Raw genomic sequence first — 18,078 nt, 5'->3', positions numbered from 1 at the left:
TCTTGAATGCAGAGGCAGTGCTCCTAAACAGTGAAGAAGCTGATCTGAGCTAATAAAAATACACATTACATATTCTAGGTCAAAATTTGGAAAAGGTACCAACAATTATATCATAAATTGCTGTTTTACCAAGATCCCAAGGCAATTCAATGAATACAAGATCATCTTTTTAACAAATGGTGCTGGAATGAAACCAGTATGGCTGGATATCAGTATGGAGAAAAGGGTCTCAATCCTTACCTCACACCATATATAAAAATTACATCACCTCTCAAGCTTGGTGTTTGGTTGGTGGGGACCCATGCCCGTTCAACATGCATATCGAGAAGTGTTATTTTTGTTCAGGACCCATCTACCCTGGCCACGGCATGATGTTCATCCACAATAATTGCAAGGTGTTCAGATTTTGCAAATCTAAATGTCATAAAAACTTTAAAAAGAAGTGCAATCCTCACAAAGTTAGGTGGACCAAAGCATTCTGGAAAGCAGCTGGTAAAGAGCTTACAGTGTATAATTCATTTGAATTTGAAAAACGTAGAAATGAACCTATCAAATACCAGTGAGAGCTATGGAATAAAACTATTGATTCAATGAAGAGAGTTGAAGAAATCAAACAGAAACGCCAAGCTAAATTTATAATGAACAGATCAAAGAAAAATAAAGAGCTACAAAAGTTCAGGATATCAAAGAAGTCAAGCAAAACATCCATCTTATCTGAGCCCACCTGCAGGCAAAGTGAAGCAGTTGGAAGAGAAAATGGTACAACAGTTACAAGAGGATGTGGACATGGAAGATGCTTCTTAAAAATCTCTGTAACCATTTCTTTTATGTACATTTGAAAATGCCCTTTGGAGACTTGAAATGCTAAATTATTATTTTTTACATAAGGTCACTTAAATGAAAAGTGATTAAAATATATCTTTCCTACATTGCCATCTACAAAACATCAGATATTACAGATGTTAGATTGCATCTCAGTGTTAAATCTTTACTGATAGATGTACTTACATAAATCATGAAAATTCTACTTGTAACTATAGAAGTGAATTGTGGACGTAAAACAGTTATGCCATTTGGATAATGGCACTAGACAGCATTTGTATATTAACTAATGGCAAAAATTCATGGCTAGTGATGTATAAAATAAAATATTATTTGCAGTAAAATATTCCCTTTATTAATGTTATAGAAGGGGGATACAACAAGGAACTAACAATTTGTATGACAGTGTCAAATATTATTTTGATTTTGGTATTTCCTGCTTGGTTTATTTGCATCTTAGAAGAGCATAATGACATTGTTTGATGAAGCCTAATTATGCTGGACTGTTTTGACCTGGTTTAACCCTTCTGATAGGTAGTTGTGGATGTTGGGGATGAGAACTGAATAATCTTTGCCTGGAATGACACTATAGTCCAGAATTTCCACTTTGAAGAATGCTTAGTTCTAACTTGTGATTCCTGGTAGAACAAACTTTTTCTTTTTTTTTTTTTTTTTTTTTTTTTTTATTATTATTATTATACTTTAGGTTTTATGGTACATGTGCGCAATGTGCAGGTAAGTTACATATGTATACATGTGCCATGCTGGTGCGCTGCACCCACCAACTCGTCATCTAGCATTAGGTATATCTTCCAATGCTATCCCTCCCCCCTCCCCCCACCCCACAACAGTCCCCAGAGTGTGATGTTCCCCTTCCTGTGTCCGTGTGTTCTCATTGTTCAATTCCCACCTATGAGTGAGAATATGCGGTGTTTGGTTTTTTGTTCTTGCGATAGTTTACTGAGAATGATGATTTCCAATTTCATCCATGTCCCTACAAAGGACGTGAACTCATCATTTTTTATGGCTGCATAGTATTCCATGGTGTATATGTGCCACATTTTCTTAATCCAGTCTATCATTGTTGGACATTTGGGTTGGTTCCAAGTCTTTGCTATTGTGAATAATGCCGCAATAAACATACGTGTGCATGTGTCTTTATAGCAGCATGATTTATAGTCCTTTGGGTATATACCCAGTAATGGGATGGCTGGGTCGAATGGAATTTCTAGTTCTAGATCCCTGAGGAATCGCCACACTGACTTCCACAAGGGCTGAACTAGTTTACAGTCCCACCAACAGTGTAAAAGTGTTCCTGTTTCTCCACATCCTCTCCAGCACCTGTTGTTTCCTGACTTTTTAATGATTGCCATTCTAACTGGTGTGAGATGGTATCTCATTGTGGTTTTGATTTGCATTTCTCTGATGGCCAGTGATGGTGAGCATCTTTTCATGTGTTTTTTGGCTGCATAAATGTCTTCTTTTGAGAAGTGTCTGTTCATGTCCTTCGCCCACTTTTTGATGGGGTTGTTTGTTTTTTTCTTGTAAATTTGTTGGAGTTCATTGTAGATTCTGGATATTAGCCCTTTGTCAGATGAGTAGGTTGCGAAAATTTTCTCCCATTTTGTAGGTTGCCTGTTCACTCTGATGGTAGTTTCTTTTGCTGTGCAGAAGCTCTTGAGTTTAATTAGATCCCATTTGTCAATTTTGGCTTTTGTTGCCATTGCTTTTGGTGTTTTAGACATGAAGTCCTTGCCCATGCCTATGTCCTGAATGGTAATGCCTAGGTTTTCTTCTAGGGTTTTTATGGTTTTAGGTCTAACATTTAAGTCTTTAATCCATCTTGAATTGATTTTTGTATAAGGTGTAAGGAAGGGATCCAGTTTCAGCTTTCTACATATGGCTAGCCAGTTTTCCCAGCACCATTTATTAAATAGGGAATCCTTTCCCCATTTCTTGTTTTTGTCAGGTTTGTCAAAGATCAGATACTTGTAGATATGTGGCATTATTTCTGACGGCTCTGTTCTGTTCCATTGATCTATATCTCTGTTTTGGTACCAGTACCATGCTGTTTTGGTTACTGTAGCCTTGTAGTATAGTTTGAAGTCAGGTAGTGTGATGCCTCCAGCTTTGTTCTTTTGGCTTAGGATTGACTTGGCGATGCGGGCTTTTTTTTGGTTCCATATGAACTTTAAAGTAGTTTTTTCCAATTCTGTGAAGAAAGTCATTGGTAGCTTGATGGAGATGGCATTGAATCTGTAAATTACCTTGGGAAGGATGGCCATTTTCACGATATTGATTCTTCCTACCCATGAGCATGGAATGTTCTTCCATTTGTTTGTATCCTCTTTTATTTCCTTGAGCAGTGGTTTGTAGTTCTCCTTGAAGAGGTCTTTCACATCCCTTGTAAGTTGGATTCCTAGGTATTTTATTCTCTTTGAAGCAATTGTGAATGGGAGTTCACTCATGATTTGGCTCTCTGTTTGTCTGTTATTGATGTATAAGAATGCTTGTGATTTTTGCACATTGATTTTGTATCCTGAGACTTTGCTGAAGTTGCTTATCAGCTTAAGGAGATTTTGGGCTGAGACAATGGGGTTTTCTAGATATACTATCATGTCATCTGCAAACAGGGACAATTTGACTTCCTCTTTTCCTAATTGAATACCCTTGATTTCCTTCTCCTGCCTAATTGCCCTGGCCAGAACTTCCAACACTATGTTGAATAGAAGTGGTGAGAGAGGGCATCCCTGTCTTGTGCCAGTTTTCAAAGGGAATGCTTCCAGTTTTTGCCCATTCAGTATGATATTGGCTGTGGGTTTGTCATAAATAGCTCTTATTATTTTGAGATACGTCCCATCAATTCCTAATTTATTGAGAGTTTTTAGCATGAAAGGTTGTTGAATTTTGTCAAAGGCCTTTTCTGCATCTATTGAGATAATCATGTGGTTTTTGTCTTTCGTTCTGTTTATATGCTGGATTACATTTATTGATTTGCGTATATTGAACCAGCCTTGCATCCCAGGGATGAAGCCCACTTGATCATGGTGGATAAGCTTTTTGATGTGTTGCTGGATTCTGTTTGCCAGTATTTTATTGAGGATTTTTGCATCAATGTTCATCAAGGATATTGGTCTAAAATTCTCTTTTTTTGTTGTGTCTCTGCCAGGCTTTGGTATCAGGATGATGCTGGCCTCATAAAATGAGTTAGGGAGGATTCCCTCTTTTTCTATTGATTGGAATAGTTTCAGAAGGAATGGTACCAGCTCCTCCTTGTACCTCTGGTAGAATTCGGCTGTGAATCCATCTGGACCTGGACTTTTTTTGGTTGGTAAGCTATTGATTATTGCCACAATTTCAGCTCCTGTTATTGGTCTATTCAGAGATTCAACTTCTTCCTGGTTTAGTCTTGGGAGGGTGTATGTGTTGAGGAATTTATCCATTTCTTCTAGATTTTCTAGCTTATTTGCATAGAGGTGTTTGTAATATTCTCTGATGGTAGTTTGTATTTCTGTGGGATCGGTGGTGATATCCCCTTTATCATTTTTTATTGCATCTATTTGATTCTTCTCTCTTTTTTTCTTTATTAATCTTGCTAGCAGTCTATCAATTTTGTTGATCCTTTCAAAAAACCAGCTCCTGGATTCATTGATTTTTTGAAGGGTTTTTTGTGTCTCTATTTCCTTCAGTTCTGCTCTGATTTTAGTTATTTCTTGCCTTCTGCTAGCTTTTGAATGTGTTTGCTCTTGCTTTTCTAGTTCTTTTAATTGTGATGTTAGGGTGTCAATTTTGGATCTTTCCTGCTTTCTCTTGTGGGCATTTAGTGCTATAAATTTCCCTCTACACACTGCTTTGAATGCATCCCAGAGATTCTGGTATGTTGTGTCTTGGTTCTCGTTGGTTTCAAAGAACATCTTTATTTCTGCCTTCATTTCGTTATGTACCCAGTAGTCGTTCAGGAGCAGGTTGTTCAGTTTCCACGTAGTTGAGCGGTTTTGAGTGAGATTCTTAATCCTGAGTTCTAGCTTGATTGCACTGTGATCTGAGAGACAGTTTGTTACAATTTCTGTTCTTTTACATTTATTGAGGAGAGCTTTACTTCCAAGTATATGGTCAATTTTGGAATAGGTGTGGTGTGGTGCTGAAAAAAATGTATATTCTGTTGATTTGGGGTGGAGAGTTCTGTAGATGTCTACTAGGTCCGCTTGGTGCAGAGCTAAGTTCAATTCCTGGGTATCCTTGTTGACTTTCTGTCTCGTTGATCTGTCTAATGTTGATAGTGGGGTGTTAAAGTCTCCCATTATTAATGTGTGGGAGTCTAAGTCTCTTTGTAGGTCACTCAGGACTTGCTTTATGAATCTGGGTGCTCCTGTATTGGGTGCATATATATTTAGGATAGTTAGCTCTTCTTGTTGAATTAATCCCTTTACCATTATGTAATGGCCTTCTTTGTCTCTTTTGATCTTTGTTGGTTTAAAGTCTGTTTTATCAGAGACTAGGATTGCAACCCCTGCCTTTTTTTGTTTTCCATTTGCTTGGTAGATCTTCCTCCATCCTTTTATTTTGAGCCTATGTGTGTCTCTGCACCTGAGATGGGTTTCCTGAATACAGCACACTGATGGGTCTTGAGTCTTAATCCAGTTTGCCAGTCTGTGTCTTTTAATTGGAGCATTTAGTCCATTTACATTTAAAGTTAATATTGTTATGTGTGAATTTGATCCTGTCATTATGATGTTAGCTGGATATTTTGCTCGTTAGTTGATGCAGTCTCTTCCTAGTCTCGATGTTCTTTACATTTCGGTATGATTTTGCAGTGGCTGGTACCGGTTGTGCCTTTCCATGTTTAGCGCTTCCTTCAGGAGCTCTTTTAGGGCAGGCCTGGTGGTGACAAAATCTCTCAGCATTTGCTTGTCTGTAAAGTATTTTATTTCTCCTTCACTTATGAAGCTTAGTTTGGCAGGATATGAAATTCTGGGTTGAAAATTCTTTTCTTTAAGAATGTTGAATATTGGCCCCCACTCTCTTCTGGCTTGTAGGGTTTCTGCCGAGAGATCCGCTGTGAGTCTGATGGGCTTCCCTTTGATGGTAACCCGACCTTTCTCTCTGGCTGCCCTTAACATTTTTTCCTTCATTTCAACTTTGGTGAATCTGACAATTATGTGTCTTGGAGTTGCTCTTCTCGAGGAGTATCTTTGTGGCGTTCTCTGTATTTCCTGAATCTGAATGTTGGCCTGCCTTGCTAGATTGGGGAAGTTCTCCTGGATAATATCCTGCAGAGTGTTTTCCAACTTGTTTCCATTCTCCCCGTCACTTTCAGGTACACCAATCAGACGTAGATTTGGTCTTTTCACATAGTCCCACATTTCTTGGAGGCTTTGCTCATTTCTTTTTATTCTTTTTTCTCTAAACTTCCCTTCTCGCTTCATTTCATTCATTTCATCTTCCAGGGCTGATACCCTTTCTTCCATTTGATCGCATCGGCTCCTGAGGCTTCTGCAGTCTTCACGTAGTTCTCGAGCCTTGGTTTTCAGCTCCATCAGCTCCTTTAAGCACTTCTCTGTATTGGTTATTCTAGTTATACATTCTTCTAAATTTTTTTCAAAGTTTTCAACTTCTTTGCCTTTGGTTTGAATATCCTCCCGTAGCTCGGAGTAATTTGATCGTCTGAAGCCTTCTTCTCTCAGCTCGTCAAAGTCATTCTCCGTCCAGCTTTGTTCCGTTGCTGGTGAGGAACTGCGTTCCTTTGGAGGAGGAGAGGTACTCTGGTTTTTAGAGTTGCCAGTTTTTCTGCTCTGTTTTTTCCCCATCTTTGTGGTTTTATCTACTTTTGGTCTTTGATGATGGTGATGTACAGATGGGTTTTTGGTGTGGATGTCCTTTCTGTTAGTTTTCCTTCTAACAGACAGAACCCTCAGCTGCAGGTCTGTTGGAGTACCTGGCCGGCCATGTGAGGTGTCAGTCTGCCCCTGCTGGGGGGTGCCTCCCAGTTAGGCTGCTCGGGGGTCAGGGGTCAGGGACCCACTTGAGGAGGCAGTCAGCCCGTTCTCAGATCTCCAGCTGCGTGCTGGGAGAACCACTGCTCTCCTCAAAGCTGTCAGACAGGGACATTTAAGTCTGCAGAGGTTACTGCTGTCTTTTTGTTTGTCTGTGTCCTGCCCCCAGAGGTGGAGCCTTCAGAGGCAGGCAGGCCTCCTTGAGCTGTGGTGGGCTCCACCCAGTTCAAGCTTCCCGGCTGCTTTGTTTACCTAAGCGAGCCTGGGCAATGGCGGGCGCCCCTCCCCCAGCCTTGCTGCCGACTTGCTGTTTGATCTCAGACTGCTGTGCTAGCAATCAGCGAGACTCCGTGGGCGTAGGACCCTCTGAGCCAGGTGCGGGCTATACTCTCCTGGGGCACCGTTTCCTAAGCCCGTCGGAAAAGCACAGTATTCGGGTGGGAGTGGCCCGATTTTCCAGGTGCTGTCTGTCACCCCTGGAAGGGGAACTCCCTGACCCCTTGTGCTTCCCGAGTGAGGCAATGCCTCGCCCCTGCTTCGGCTGGCGCACGGTGCGCTCACCCACTGACCTGCGCCCACTGTCTGGCACTCCCTAGTGAGATGAACACGGTACCTCAGATGGAAATGCAGAAATCACCCATCTTCTGCGTCGCTCGCGCTGGGAGCTGTAGACCGGAGCTGTTCCTATTCGGCCATCTTCAGAACAAACTTTTTCTAGCCTAGCAATGATCTAGAAGCAGAGGAATCCCAGTGCCTTTTAAAAGTTATTGTGTGGTTTTCTTTTAAAAAGCTCCTGTTTTTGGAAAGTAGAATTTATAGGTACAACATCTGTTCATTATTTGCACATAAAACTATTTAAAAAGTAAAAAAAAAAAATTACTTCAAAATGAATCAGAAACCTACATGAAAGACATAAAACTAATAAACATCTAAAGAAAAACAAAAAACAAACCAAAAAAGTTTGTGACATTGGGTTAGGGAAAAATTTCTTAAATGATATAACAAATGTATAAACTATAAAAGACAACATTAATAAAGTAGACTTAATCAGATTAAATGCCATGGCTCATGGAAAGATATAGTTAAGAAAACAAAAAGGCTAATGGACTGCAAAATATGTGACTAATGAAGGGCCTATATTCACATTATATAAAGAACTCTTACAACTTAATAAAAGGAAGAAAACCCAATTTAAAAATTGGACAAATAATTTGAACACTTCACAAAAGAAGTTATAGGAAGGGCCAAATAAGTACATGAAATGATGTTCAACATCACTACACATAAAGAAATGCAAATTCAAAGCACAATGAGACACCATCACATATCCGCTAAAAGAGCTGAAGTTTAAAAGTTATCAAATTTTGGCGAGGGTGTGGAAAACAGGGATCCTCATACGTTGCTGGTAGGAATGAAATGGTATAGCCACTTTGAAGCACGGTGTGGTAGTACTTCATAAAGTTAAACATACATGAGCCACATGGCCTAGCAATTCCAGCTCTAGGTATTTACCCGAGAGAAATGAAAGCATATGTCCACATTAAAATATAAACAGGAACGTCCATAGCAGCATTTATCATAATAGCCAAAAGCTGGAAGCAACCAAATGTCCATCAACTAGTGACTAGCTATAGTAATATACACTCACTATGAAATACTACTCAGCAGCTTTAAAAAACAACTATTAAAACAAGCAACAAGGCTGGGCGCGGTGGATCACACCTCTATCCCAGCACTTCGGGAGACCGAAGCAGGTGGATCACCTGAGGTCAGGAGTTCAAGATCAGCCTGGCAACATGGTGAAACCCTGTCTCTACTAAACACACACACACACACACACACATTGAGCCAGGCATGGTGGTGCACACCTGTAATCCCAGCTACTCAGGAGGCTGAGGCAGGAGAATCGCTTGAACCGGGGAGGCAGAGGTTGCAGTGAACCAAGATCCCGCCACTGCACTCCAGCCTGGGTGACAGAGTGAGACTCCATCTCAAAAACAAATAAAAAAAACAACAAGCAAGAACATAAATGAATTTCAAAAATATGCTAAGCAATAAAAGGCAACATAGGAGACTATATCCTCTATCACTTCATTTACATGAAATTTTAGATAAGGCAAAACTATAGTGACAGTAGGCAGATCCATGCTCACCAAATGCAAGGTGAGCAGGGAAGTCTTCAAGTGCAAAGAGCTTCAAGGAAATTTTCAGGGCAAGGGAAATTACTATACCTAGATTCTGATGTTGGTTTCACAATTGTATACAATTACCAAAATTCTCAACTGTGCATTTAGAACTTCTGAATTTAAAACAAACAAGCAAAGTTAGTCCTATGAGCTCCTGAGAAGAATACATATTCTCTATTTATAAAGTAGAAAGAATGCACACATATACACATTTGATTATTGATAATGCAAATTCTCCTTCTTGAGTATTCCATCAGACAAGGTTTTTTAAAGTTTTATTGGTTGGTTTTGCTTTGTTTTGAGATGGAGTTTCGTTCTTGTCACCCAGGCTGGAGTGCAATGGCGTGATCTCGGCTCACTGCAACCTCCGCCTCCCGGGTTGAAGTGATTCTCCTGCCTCAGCCTCCCAAGTATCTGGAATTACAGGCGCCTGCCACCAGGCCTGGCTAATTTTTTTTTTTGTATTTTTAGTAGAGACAGGATTTCACTATGCTGGCCAGGCTGGTCTTGAACTCCTGGCCTCGATCCACCCACTTTGGCCTTCCAAAGTGCTGGGATTACAGGCATAAGCCACCGCGTCCGGCCAAAGTTATATTGTTTTTTAAAAAAGAATGGACAAGCCCTACCTTTAGCTACCTACCATTTGGAAGGTTACAAACTAGAAAAGATCAAGGTGAAAACTTTACAAAGCGGAAGTTTCCACAAAAACATCTCTTAATTCCTCATAAATATTTAATCTTAAGACTAAAATGAAAACAAAGAAATCTATCATCTAAGAATCAAGAAAAATAGAAATATTCCTCCACACACATACACATAGATAAGTTTATTAATACCTGTTTAGAAAGAATGCCAGACTACCAACAAACACATCTTTTAAAAAACTAATTGAAACTAAAACTTACTGTTTAATTCATTTATCACACTTCGAAAGGAAATAGAAAAAAAAGTTAGCTAGGGGCTCTGGGTTTGGGTTCCGGCCGTCGATGGAGCCTGGGACTCACCTCTGTGGCTGCGTCCTTGAAGCTCTCGCTGTATGTGCTGTCCGGGGTGCTGCGCTGGTCGTCTTTGAGATAGGCGCTGTGGGTGGCCAGCGAGGGCACGTCATACTGAGTCTGTTCAAAGATAACCACTCGTTGCTCTTCCCCATCTCCCCGGGGATAGTGCACAGGTGGGGCCATGAAAACTGGTGTGAAATCTTCAGCTTTCACTACCGTGATTCCCGACACCGGGATGATGGCAGAGCTCTCGGGAAAGCTGATGCTGTACTGTTCCCGCTTGGAATTCTCCAGGTGATCTTGATTTAGGGAAAGGTTCACTGGAACAGTCTTTAGGACTTGCACTCGGTTTTCTCCTCCACTCAAATTACTCTGGGCTTCACTGGTGCCAAGGCAGTTTCTGTGTGTTGAAACCCACCCCCGCAACATGATAGAATTAGAAAAATCACCATTCGGCAACGCCTAATAAAATAACTAATGCAGGCAATAATCACTGGATGTTAATGCCATTAAGGGACAGGGGGCTGGCAAACTTCACAACGAAACGCAGTGGGATCCTTGTGTCAGTAGAAGTAGGACCACGAGTGAGCCATGCGCCCTCTGGTATCATGCAACCTGAAGTACTCAGTCTCACTGTAAAAAATAAACAAAAACAAAACGAGGCCGGGCGCGGTGCCTCACGCCTGTAATCCCAGCACTTTGGGAGGCCAAGGAGTGTGGATCACCTGAGGGCAGTTCAAGACCAGCCTGGCCAACATGGTGAAATCCCGTCTGTACTTCAAAAATACAAAAAATTAGCCGGGAGTGGTGGCGCATGCCTGTAATCCCAACTACTCGGGAGGCTGAGGCAGGAGAATCACTTGAACCCGGGAGGCAGAGGTTGTGGTGAGTCGAGATGGCACCATTGCACTCCAGCCTGGACAACAAGAATGAAACTGTCTCAAAACAAAACAAAACAAAACAAAAACCTAACCCTAAATCTAATCAAACCTTCATATCTAACTTTCGGCTCTTAGGAAATACAGGAACACAAAGAATGACTTAAACAACATCAAAAAGAAGCGATCAGACAAACCAGAATGCAGTACATCCTACTGACCTAAATTTGTCAACAAGTCAAAGGCATGAAAAAAGGAGGAAGGGTGGGAGAAGTTCTAGATTAAAAGAGACTTGAAAGTCATAAAAATCAAGTATGAGAAGCAGCTCTTGTTTGGATCTTGACCCGAACAAACCAAAAAGGCATTTATCAGGCAATGGGCATTTTGAGACAATTGAATATGGACTGGGATTTGGCGATATTAAGGAAGTATTGTTGTCAGGTGCGGTGACTCATACCTGTAATCCCAGAACTTTGGGAGCCCAAGGCAGGCGAATCACCTGAGGTCAGGAGTTCGAGACCAGCCTGGCCAAAATGGTGAAACCCCATCTCTACTAAAAATACAAAATTAGCCAGGCACAGTGGCATGCGCCTGTAGTCCCAGCTACTCGGGAGGCTGAGGTGGGAGAATCACTTGAACCCAGGAGGCAGAGGTTGCAGTGAGTTGAGATCACACCACTGCACTCCAACCTGGGGGACAGAGCGAGATTCTGCCTCAAAAAAAAAAAAAAAAGAAGTATTGTTAATTCAGTTAGGGGTGATAATGATTTTGAGCTTATGTAATAACAAGTCCTTTTTTATTTTTTAGACACACAAATCAGAAGTAGTTAGAGGTTAACTAATATGATGACATGACAGGGATTTAAATACTATTGCAATTTGAAAAAAAAAAAGAAAAGGAAAGAGAGAAAAGGTCAGTATCAAACAGATATTAAGCAGTGGCAAAAAATTTATCATTGCTGAACTGGAGAATGGGATGGATTTTGGGGGGTTTATTACACTATTCTCTATACTTCTGTATGTGTTTGAAAATTTTACCAAAAAGTTAGTTTTAAAACACAAAAAGAAAAAGGCAGGAGGAGGACAAACATGGTAATTTGAAGGACTGGGGAGTGGGGAGGATATTTTTTACCATTCTGTGGGCACCTTAAAGGAGACATAAAATAATGAGAATTTATCATTCAAGTATTTTCACCAAATTGAGAGAGAACATGAGCTCACTGACGTCCTTAGCACTGAATTACTTTGGGGGCTTAAGGAAGCGGTGTAGCTTGGCTTACGTAAAACAAGATCTCCCAGATCTCAGACCTCCTGGGTGGTACAGAGAGAAAGGAGAGGATGTAGAATATTAATTCTTGCCAAACTAGAATAAAATACTTTCATCTGTACTAAAGAAGTCTGGGAGAGAGCAGAAACAAATAAGAACTCATTAATGGAAAATTATTGTTGACAGCACAATGATTTTATTAGCAAAGTCCCTCTGGTCAGTGCAATTTTGGGGCCACCTCTCACTGATTTATGGATTCTTCTGAGTAACGTGGAGAGAAAATACATCTTTTGTCCCCTCTCTGATGCCTGGGTTGTTTGCTTGTTTCTGTTTTTTATCTAGCATGTGCTTTCTGGGGCTTTGTGGCATCTCTCATTGTGAGGGCTATTCTCTTAAAATTTGCTCTTCTGAGGCCGGGCGTGGTGGCTCATGCCTGTAATCCCAGCACTTTGGGAGGCCGAGGTGGGTGGATCACCTGAAGTCAGGAGTTCGAGACTAGCCTGACCAACATAGAGAAACCCCATCTCTACTAAAAATGCAAAATTAGCCAGGCGTGGTGGCACATGCATGTAATCCCAGCTACTCAGGAGGCTGAGGCAGGAGAATCGCTTGAACCTGCCGGGATCGGAGGTTGCAGTGAGCTGAGATCATGCCATTGTACTCCAGCCTGGAAAACAAGGGCAAAACTCCGTCTCAAAAAAAAAAAATGTTCTTCCAAGAACTGAGCTCTCCTGGCTCCTGTGTGTAAAGAAGGAAGCCCATTAGCCTTTGAGTTTGCCTAACTACCAAGCAGGACTTGATATTTTCAGCTTTGATTTTTCAGATGAAACTTCAAAGTGAAACTTGCAAAAAGAATTTCTCCACATGAACACAGCAAATAGAAAAATATTTAAGATATCTAAAACTTTATGTGTAGGAAGAAATAAGTCTAGAAAATAATTTCCTAAGGAGTAAAATCACAAGTCTACACACTTTCTAGCCTTAAGTAATGACCTGATTTCATGATCAAATCAATAGAGCGAACCTGTATATAAGAAATAGTGAAAATTTAGAATTTATGTTTCATCTGAATCCAGCTAGTTGGAGGATGCCAAAACCCAGACCACCCATTTACATGACCACGTCCTAAACTTCATTGTTTAAACGTTGCATGGAATGTTAATAGATATTCCTCACATACACACAAAAAAAAGAGTCCATGATGAAATCAATAATAAAAAACAAACAAAATTGCCATAATGAGACCACCCTGAATGGGTTGCAAATATCATGAACCTAGTAAAGGTTCCAGCATTCCTTCATTGTTTAATCAAAACCCAGGATTTCCCAAACTCATGTCAGCCCAGATCCTTGAGTGAAGAAATAACCATTAATACTTGGGGATAAGCCCCTACAGGTTAGGAGTACATAGGTTGGTCTACATTTATTGGCTACAAAGTTGTTACCCAGTTTCCACTCCAGGCTTTGCACACACACAGTCTCATTGGCTTTGCCAAAATATTCAAAGTTAACCAACTTCTCTATAGTTAGAGTCCATTTGGGGCCAAGTTTCTTAATTCTTTAATTCATGCAAAACATAGGAATTCTAAAGAAAGAATACAAGTCAAACTATTTTTTGGCTTTGGTGTCCTAATAAACAAACAAATAAGCAAGCTATGGAATTGTATAAATCTAGTTGAATATTGTTATCATACCACCAGAAAATAACAGATTTGGCACCAACCTAAAATGTGTAACTATGCCTCTGTTAAACAGTTTTAGCTTTTGAAGCTGATACCAGAGAACTTCACAAAGACATCTAAAACATGGATAATTAAAACTAAGAATTATTGTGAGACAGTAATCACCTGCAATAGAATTTAAAATTGAACCAAATATTATAATACCAGAAAAATGCAATGATAATAATGGTGTGTTAAACATACTTTTTAGAAAATTCGGATCATGTCACTGAGATTCTGTTATTTTTCCAGGTAGCAACTTCTGTATACAAACAGTTGTAATGATACTATGTTAACATATGGCAACTTAATTCGTGAATATGCTGCAGATCACAATGACATCCTTCCAGATTATATTCAATGAAAAGTCTAAGTCATAATGAATCTATATAAGGTAGTTTAGTCTATACTTCACTGCAGTTTTTTTTTTTAAGTGCTCTGTGAAAATCACAAAAGTAACCATTAAAATACAATGAGCAGCTGTTGCTTTGTAATGTTGTCCTAAGAGATACTCACTTGTCTGTGATGTGAAAGGTAGACAGAACACATGGCTTAAACTTGTTTTTCCCTGATCCTGCTATAATTCTGGCACAGGACTAAGCAGATAGCACAAGCTTAACTCAATAAAACTGGCTGGGTCAAGGAAAAGTTTTAGGGCCTGAAGAGTGTCAGCCTCTTCTTCCTTGTCATCACTTTTGCCAGCGAGATCCCAGGACCCCAGAGCAGTGTGGAGCTTCAGGAGATCCCTAATGGAACAGTGACTCAGATGCAGGCAGCCTTCATGTTCTGCTGGGGTTGCGCCCTGGAGATGCTGCACAGCACAGGGCTGCTGGTTGGTGGACAGGCCCCTGCTGCTAATCACAGAAGACTAATGTCACAAGCAGTTCCTATCAAGGCCAGGTCAGATTCTGACACATGTGCTAGTAGGGGATTTTATTTCCATATGGAAGAACCTCCAATAGAAAAACACTATGGCTTCTCTCCATCCCACTGCAGGGGAAGAGATTTATTGATGGGTGAGTTTGAAAGAAGTGTATGAGTTTGGGCTGGGCGCGGTGGCTCATGCCTGTAATCCCAGCACTTTGGGAGGCTGAGGCGGGCGGATCACGAGGTCAGGAGATCGAGCCCATCCTGGCCAATATAGTGAAACTCTGTCTCTACCAAAATACAAAAAATTAGCCAGGCATGGTCATGCGCATCTGTAGTCCCAGCTACTCAGGAGGCTGAGGCAGGAGAATAGCTTGAACCTGGGAAGCGGAGATTACGGTGAGCCAAGATGGTGCCACTACACTCCAGCCTGGTGACAGAGCAAGACTCCGTCTCAAAAAAAAAAAAGAAGTGGATGAGTTTGAAAGAAGTAGCTGAGCAGGGTGATTCAGTCCCTTCTGGTCCTGTCTCTTTTTCAGGATCATCCTGGCCAAAGAGAGGGGACTCTCCCTCCAGTCACCCCTGCTGTGCCATAAATGGTACAAAGTCATGCCTGGGACTGAATTGGTACACTTACCTAAGTCAGGACTGAAATGTTACAAGCTGCAGATTCCAAGTCACATTCTCCAATTGGCTTCATCAGAAATAAAGCTGCTTTTGATTTTTTTGCCCCTTTTGAATCTCGGTTTATCTGACTGTGCCTTGCTTTTCAGCTGGTTCTTGATTGAGGAGGGCAGACAAGGGGTGTTCCATAGTGATCTCCTGCAGCCGTCCTGCCCCTTCACCCTGACAGCAATAGCCCTTACAGTCACCTCCACCTGTGCCTCCCTTGGCTGAGAAACAGCCCAACCTCCTTTCTTTCCCCTCCACCGATCATCAAAAGCAATCCTTCAAGTGTCTCACTTCCTGAGGGGCCTAATTGCAGTTATAATGCCATAGGATTGATCAGAAAAGTTAATCCCAGCAATGGGCTGTCTTACCAGCATCTCACCTCTGACTCAGGATTTTAAGCCTCCTTGGAAGGGGGTATCTGAAGAGGGTGGAGAGACCCTTTGGATGCATAACCAAACATGCAATTTGCTCTCCTCATTGAGAGATCTAGCATTGGTCCAGACTCAAAAGACAGATAGACGATACTAAGGTTCTTGACCCCATCTCTTCTCACGAACAAAACATACAGCTTAATAACATTGTTTTTAGAAAACATAGAGTTATTTTGGGGGCCAGGCAAATTCCTTTACCTTTTCTCCTGGTCTTCTTGGCTGTCACTTGCTTTGCTTACAGACAGCAGCCTCTTGTCTCGAGGAACCTGGAAACATCACCAACCATCAGTCAGAAGTACACAGATGCAACCATGACCATGTTCAGAGCTGGACACCAGCATAAGCAAAGAAACCAAAACGGAATGTTCTCCAGGAAATGGTGGAAAAGTTGCTATCATCAGGAGATGTTAAAGGCGAGTAGCCTGAGTGACAATGATTATGGAGCCAGAGACAAAGGGTTGGTGATAAACATATGGCCACAACAGACATGATTCGGCTGCTCACTGCTGACTTAGGTGACTCTCCCTAGACCCGAGCACCTCTCATGCACTCCCCACCTTGGGAGTGGAAGAGGGGAGAGGAGCAATGTGAGCAGAGGTGAATCTAGACTTGGGTGCCTTTGATCAGACAGAAAACATAACAGAGTTACAACAAGTGTCACCATAAAGAACAGGGAGCTACCCTCCCCTCTGATGAGAACTTTAGGTGCTGACATGGTTGGGGGTGCTTAGGCACGGGGGGGGCCGTACTGAGCCAGCAGCTGGGGGAAGCATCCAGTATACTTGGGCCCCCCTTTGTCCACCTTCCTACACAGCTTGTGGACTTGCTTCCACAGTTTTGTTTCTAAATACACTTTCATTATTGTCTTAAAACTCCTAATGCCCTTTGGGAGGCCAAGGCAGGCGGATCATGAGGTCAGGAGATCGAGACCATCCTGGCTAACACGGTGAAACCTCGTCTCTACTAAAAATACAAAAAATTAGCCAGGCGTGGTGGCGGGCACCTGTAGTCCCAGCTACTCAGGAGGCTGAGGCCAGAGAATGGCGTGAACCTGGGAGGCAGAGCTTGCAGTGAGCCGAGATCGCGCCACTGCACTCTAGCCTGGGCGACAGAGCGAGACTCCTTCTCAAAAAAAAAACTCCCAATGCCAACATATTACCTGAAAAATATTGAAAAAGTGCTCATTGAGAAAAGGGCCATCCCACCAGCTGTGTCTCTGACCATCATCTAATCGTCTACTGCATCCTAGATCCTTTACTCTGCCGTTGTTTTCAAACACATGAATAAGCAGGTTTGAATTGGGTTGGTTGATTGAATTTTTTGTTTGTGTATTTTTCTTTCTTTTTTTTTTGCTCTGTCACCAGATCTTCCTTCTAGCCAAACTCCTTTGAACCCAAAAAGCAGCTTTTGCTTTCTTGAGATGAAAGAACATTCATGAAAATCATCCCTCTACTGGAGTCCTCTAGCAATTCCTGTGATTTCCACTTACCTGAATATGTACACAAGTCCAGATACCTGGCTTAGGGTGGGGACAGAGCAGGGTGGCCAGGAGTCCAGACCTAGAGCCTGCTTGCCTGGGTTCAAATCTCATCTCTACCACTCAGTAAACTCTGTCCCACTTTCCTCATCTGAAAAATGGGCATAACAATAGTCCCTTATCTCACAGGTTTTTAGTAAAATTAAATGAGTTAATTTAATTTTCTAAGCACTTGGAGTGTCTGGTACTTTATATTTGTTAATAAAAAATAAAATAAATCAATTGTAAATCATTCATGTTAACTTTCAGAGTGTAAACTATACCAGGCATTGCTAAACACTGCATAGAAATGAGATAAATGATAGTTCTCATCATCTATTGAAGATGACAGATAAACATACAATTTCAATACTCACTACCTGTGTTCATTGCAGCACTATTCACAGTAGCCTGAAGGAGGAAACCACCCAAGCGTCTATCAGCAGATGAATGGAAAAACAAAATGGGACATGGCCATACAATGGAATACTATGCTGCCTTAACAGAGAATGAAATTAAGGTACATGCTATAATATGGAGGGACCCTGAAGACACTACGCTAAAAAACTAAGCCAGATACAAAAGGACAAATATTGTATGATTCCACTTATATGAGGTACCCCAGAAGACTCAAATTCATAGACAGAAGGTAAAACACAGAGGACCCGCAGGTAGGAGGATAAGAAAGGAATTATTGTTTAAGGAGTACAGAGTTTTCTGTTTGGGAA

The 18,078-nt window shown here is 41.3% G+C and overlaps 1 protein-coding gene and 1 pseudogene across 1 annotated transcript in view; one reads left to right on the top strand and one right to left on the bottom strand.

The window, feature by feature from the left end:
* Nucleotides 1–18,078, bottom strand: part of GRHL2 (grainyhead like transcription factor 2) — a 183,207-nt gene that overhangs the window by 106,525 nt on the left and 58,604 nt on the right. The window contains exons 3-4 of the mRNA XM_054499136.2: nucleotides 16,033–16,100; nucleotides 10,006–10,399 (exon numbers count right to left, since the gene is read on the bottom strand). Of these exons, the coding sequence (XP_054355111.1) occupies nucleotides 10,006–10,399; nucleotides 16,033–16,100 (462 nt within the window). The remainder of the gene's footprint in view (nucleotides 1–10,005; nucleotides 10,400–16,032; nucleotides 16,101–18,078) is intronic.
* Nucleotides 315–856, top strand: LOC129042819 (probable ribosome biogenesis protein RLP24; annotated as a pseudogene).

Source organism: Pongo pygmaeus, chromosome 7 (genome assembly GCF_028885625.2).
Source record: "Pongo pygmaeus isolate AG05252 chromosome 7, NHGRI_mPonPyg2-v2.0_pri, whole genome shotgun sequence".
NCBI classification, from domain to species: Eukaryota; Metazoa; Chordata; class Mammalia; order Primates; family Hominidae; genus Pongo; species Pongo pygmaeus.
Note: the sequence above shows the minus strand (reverse complement) of the source record. Positions and strands in the feature narration are given on the sequence as shown.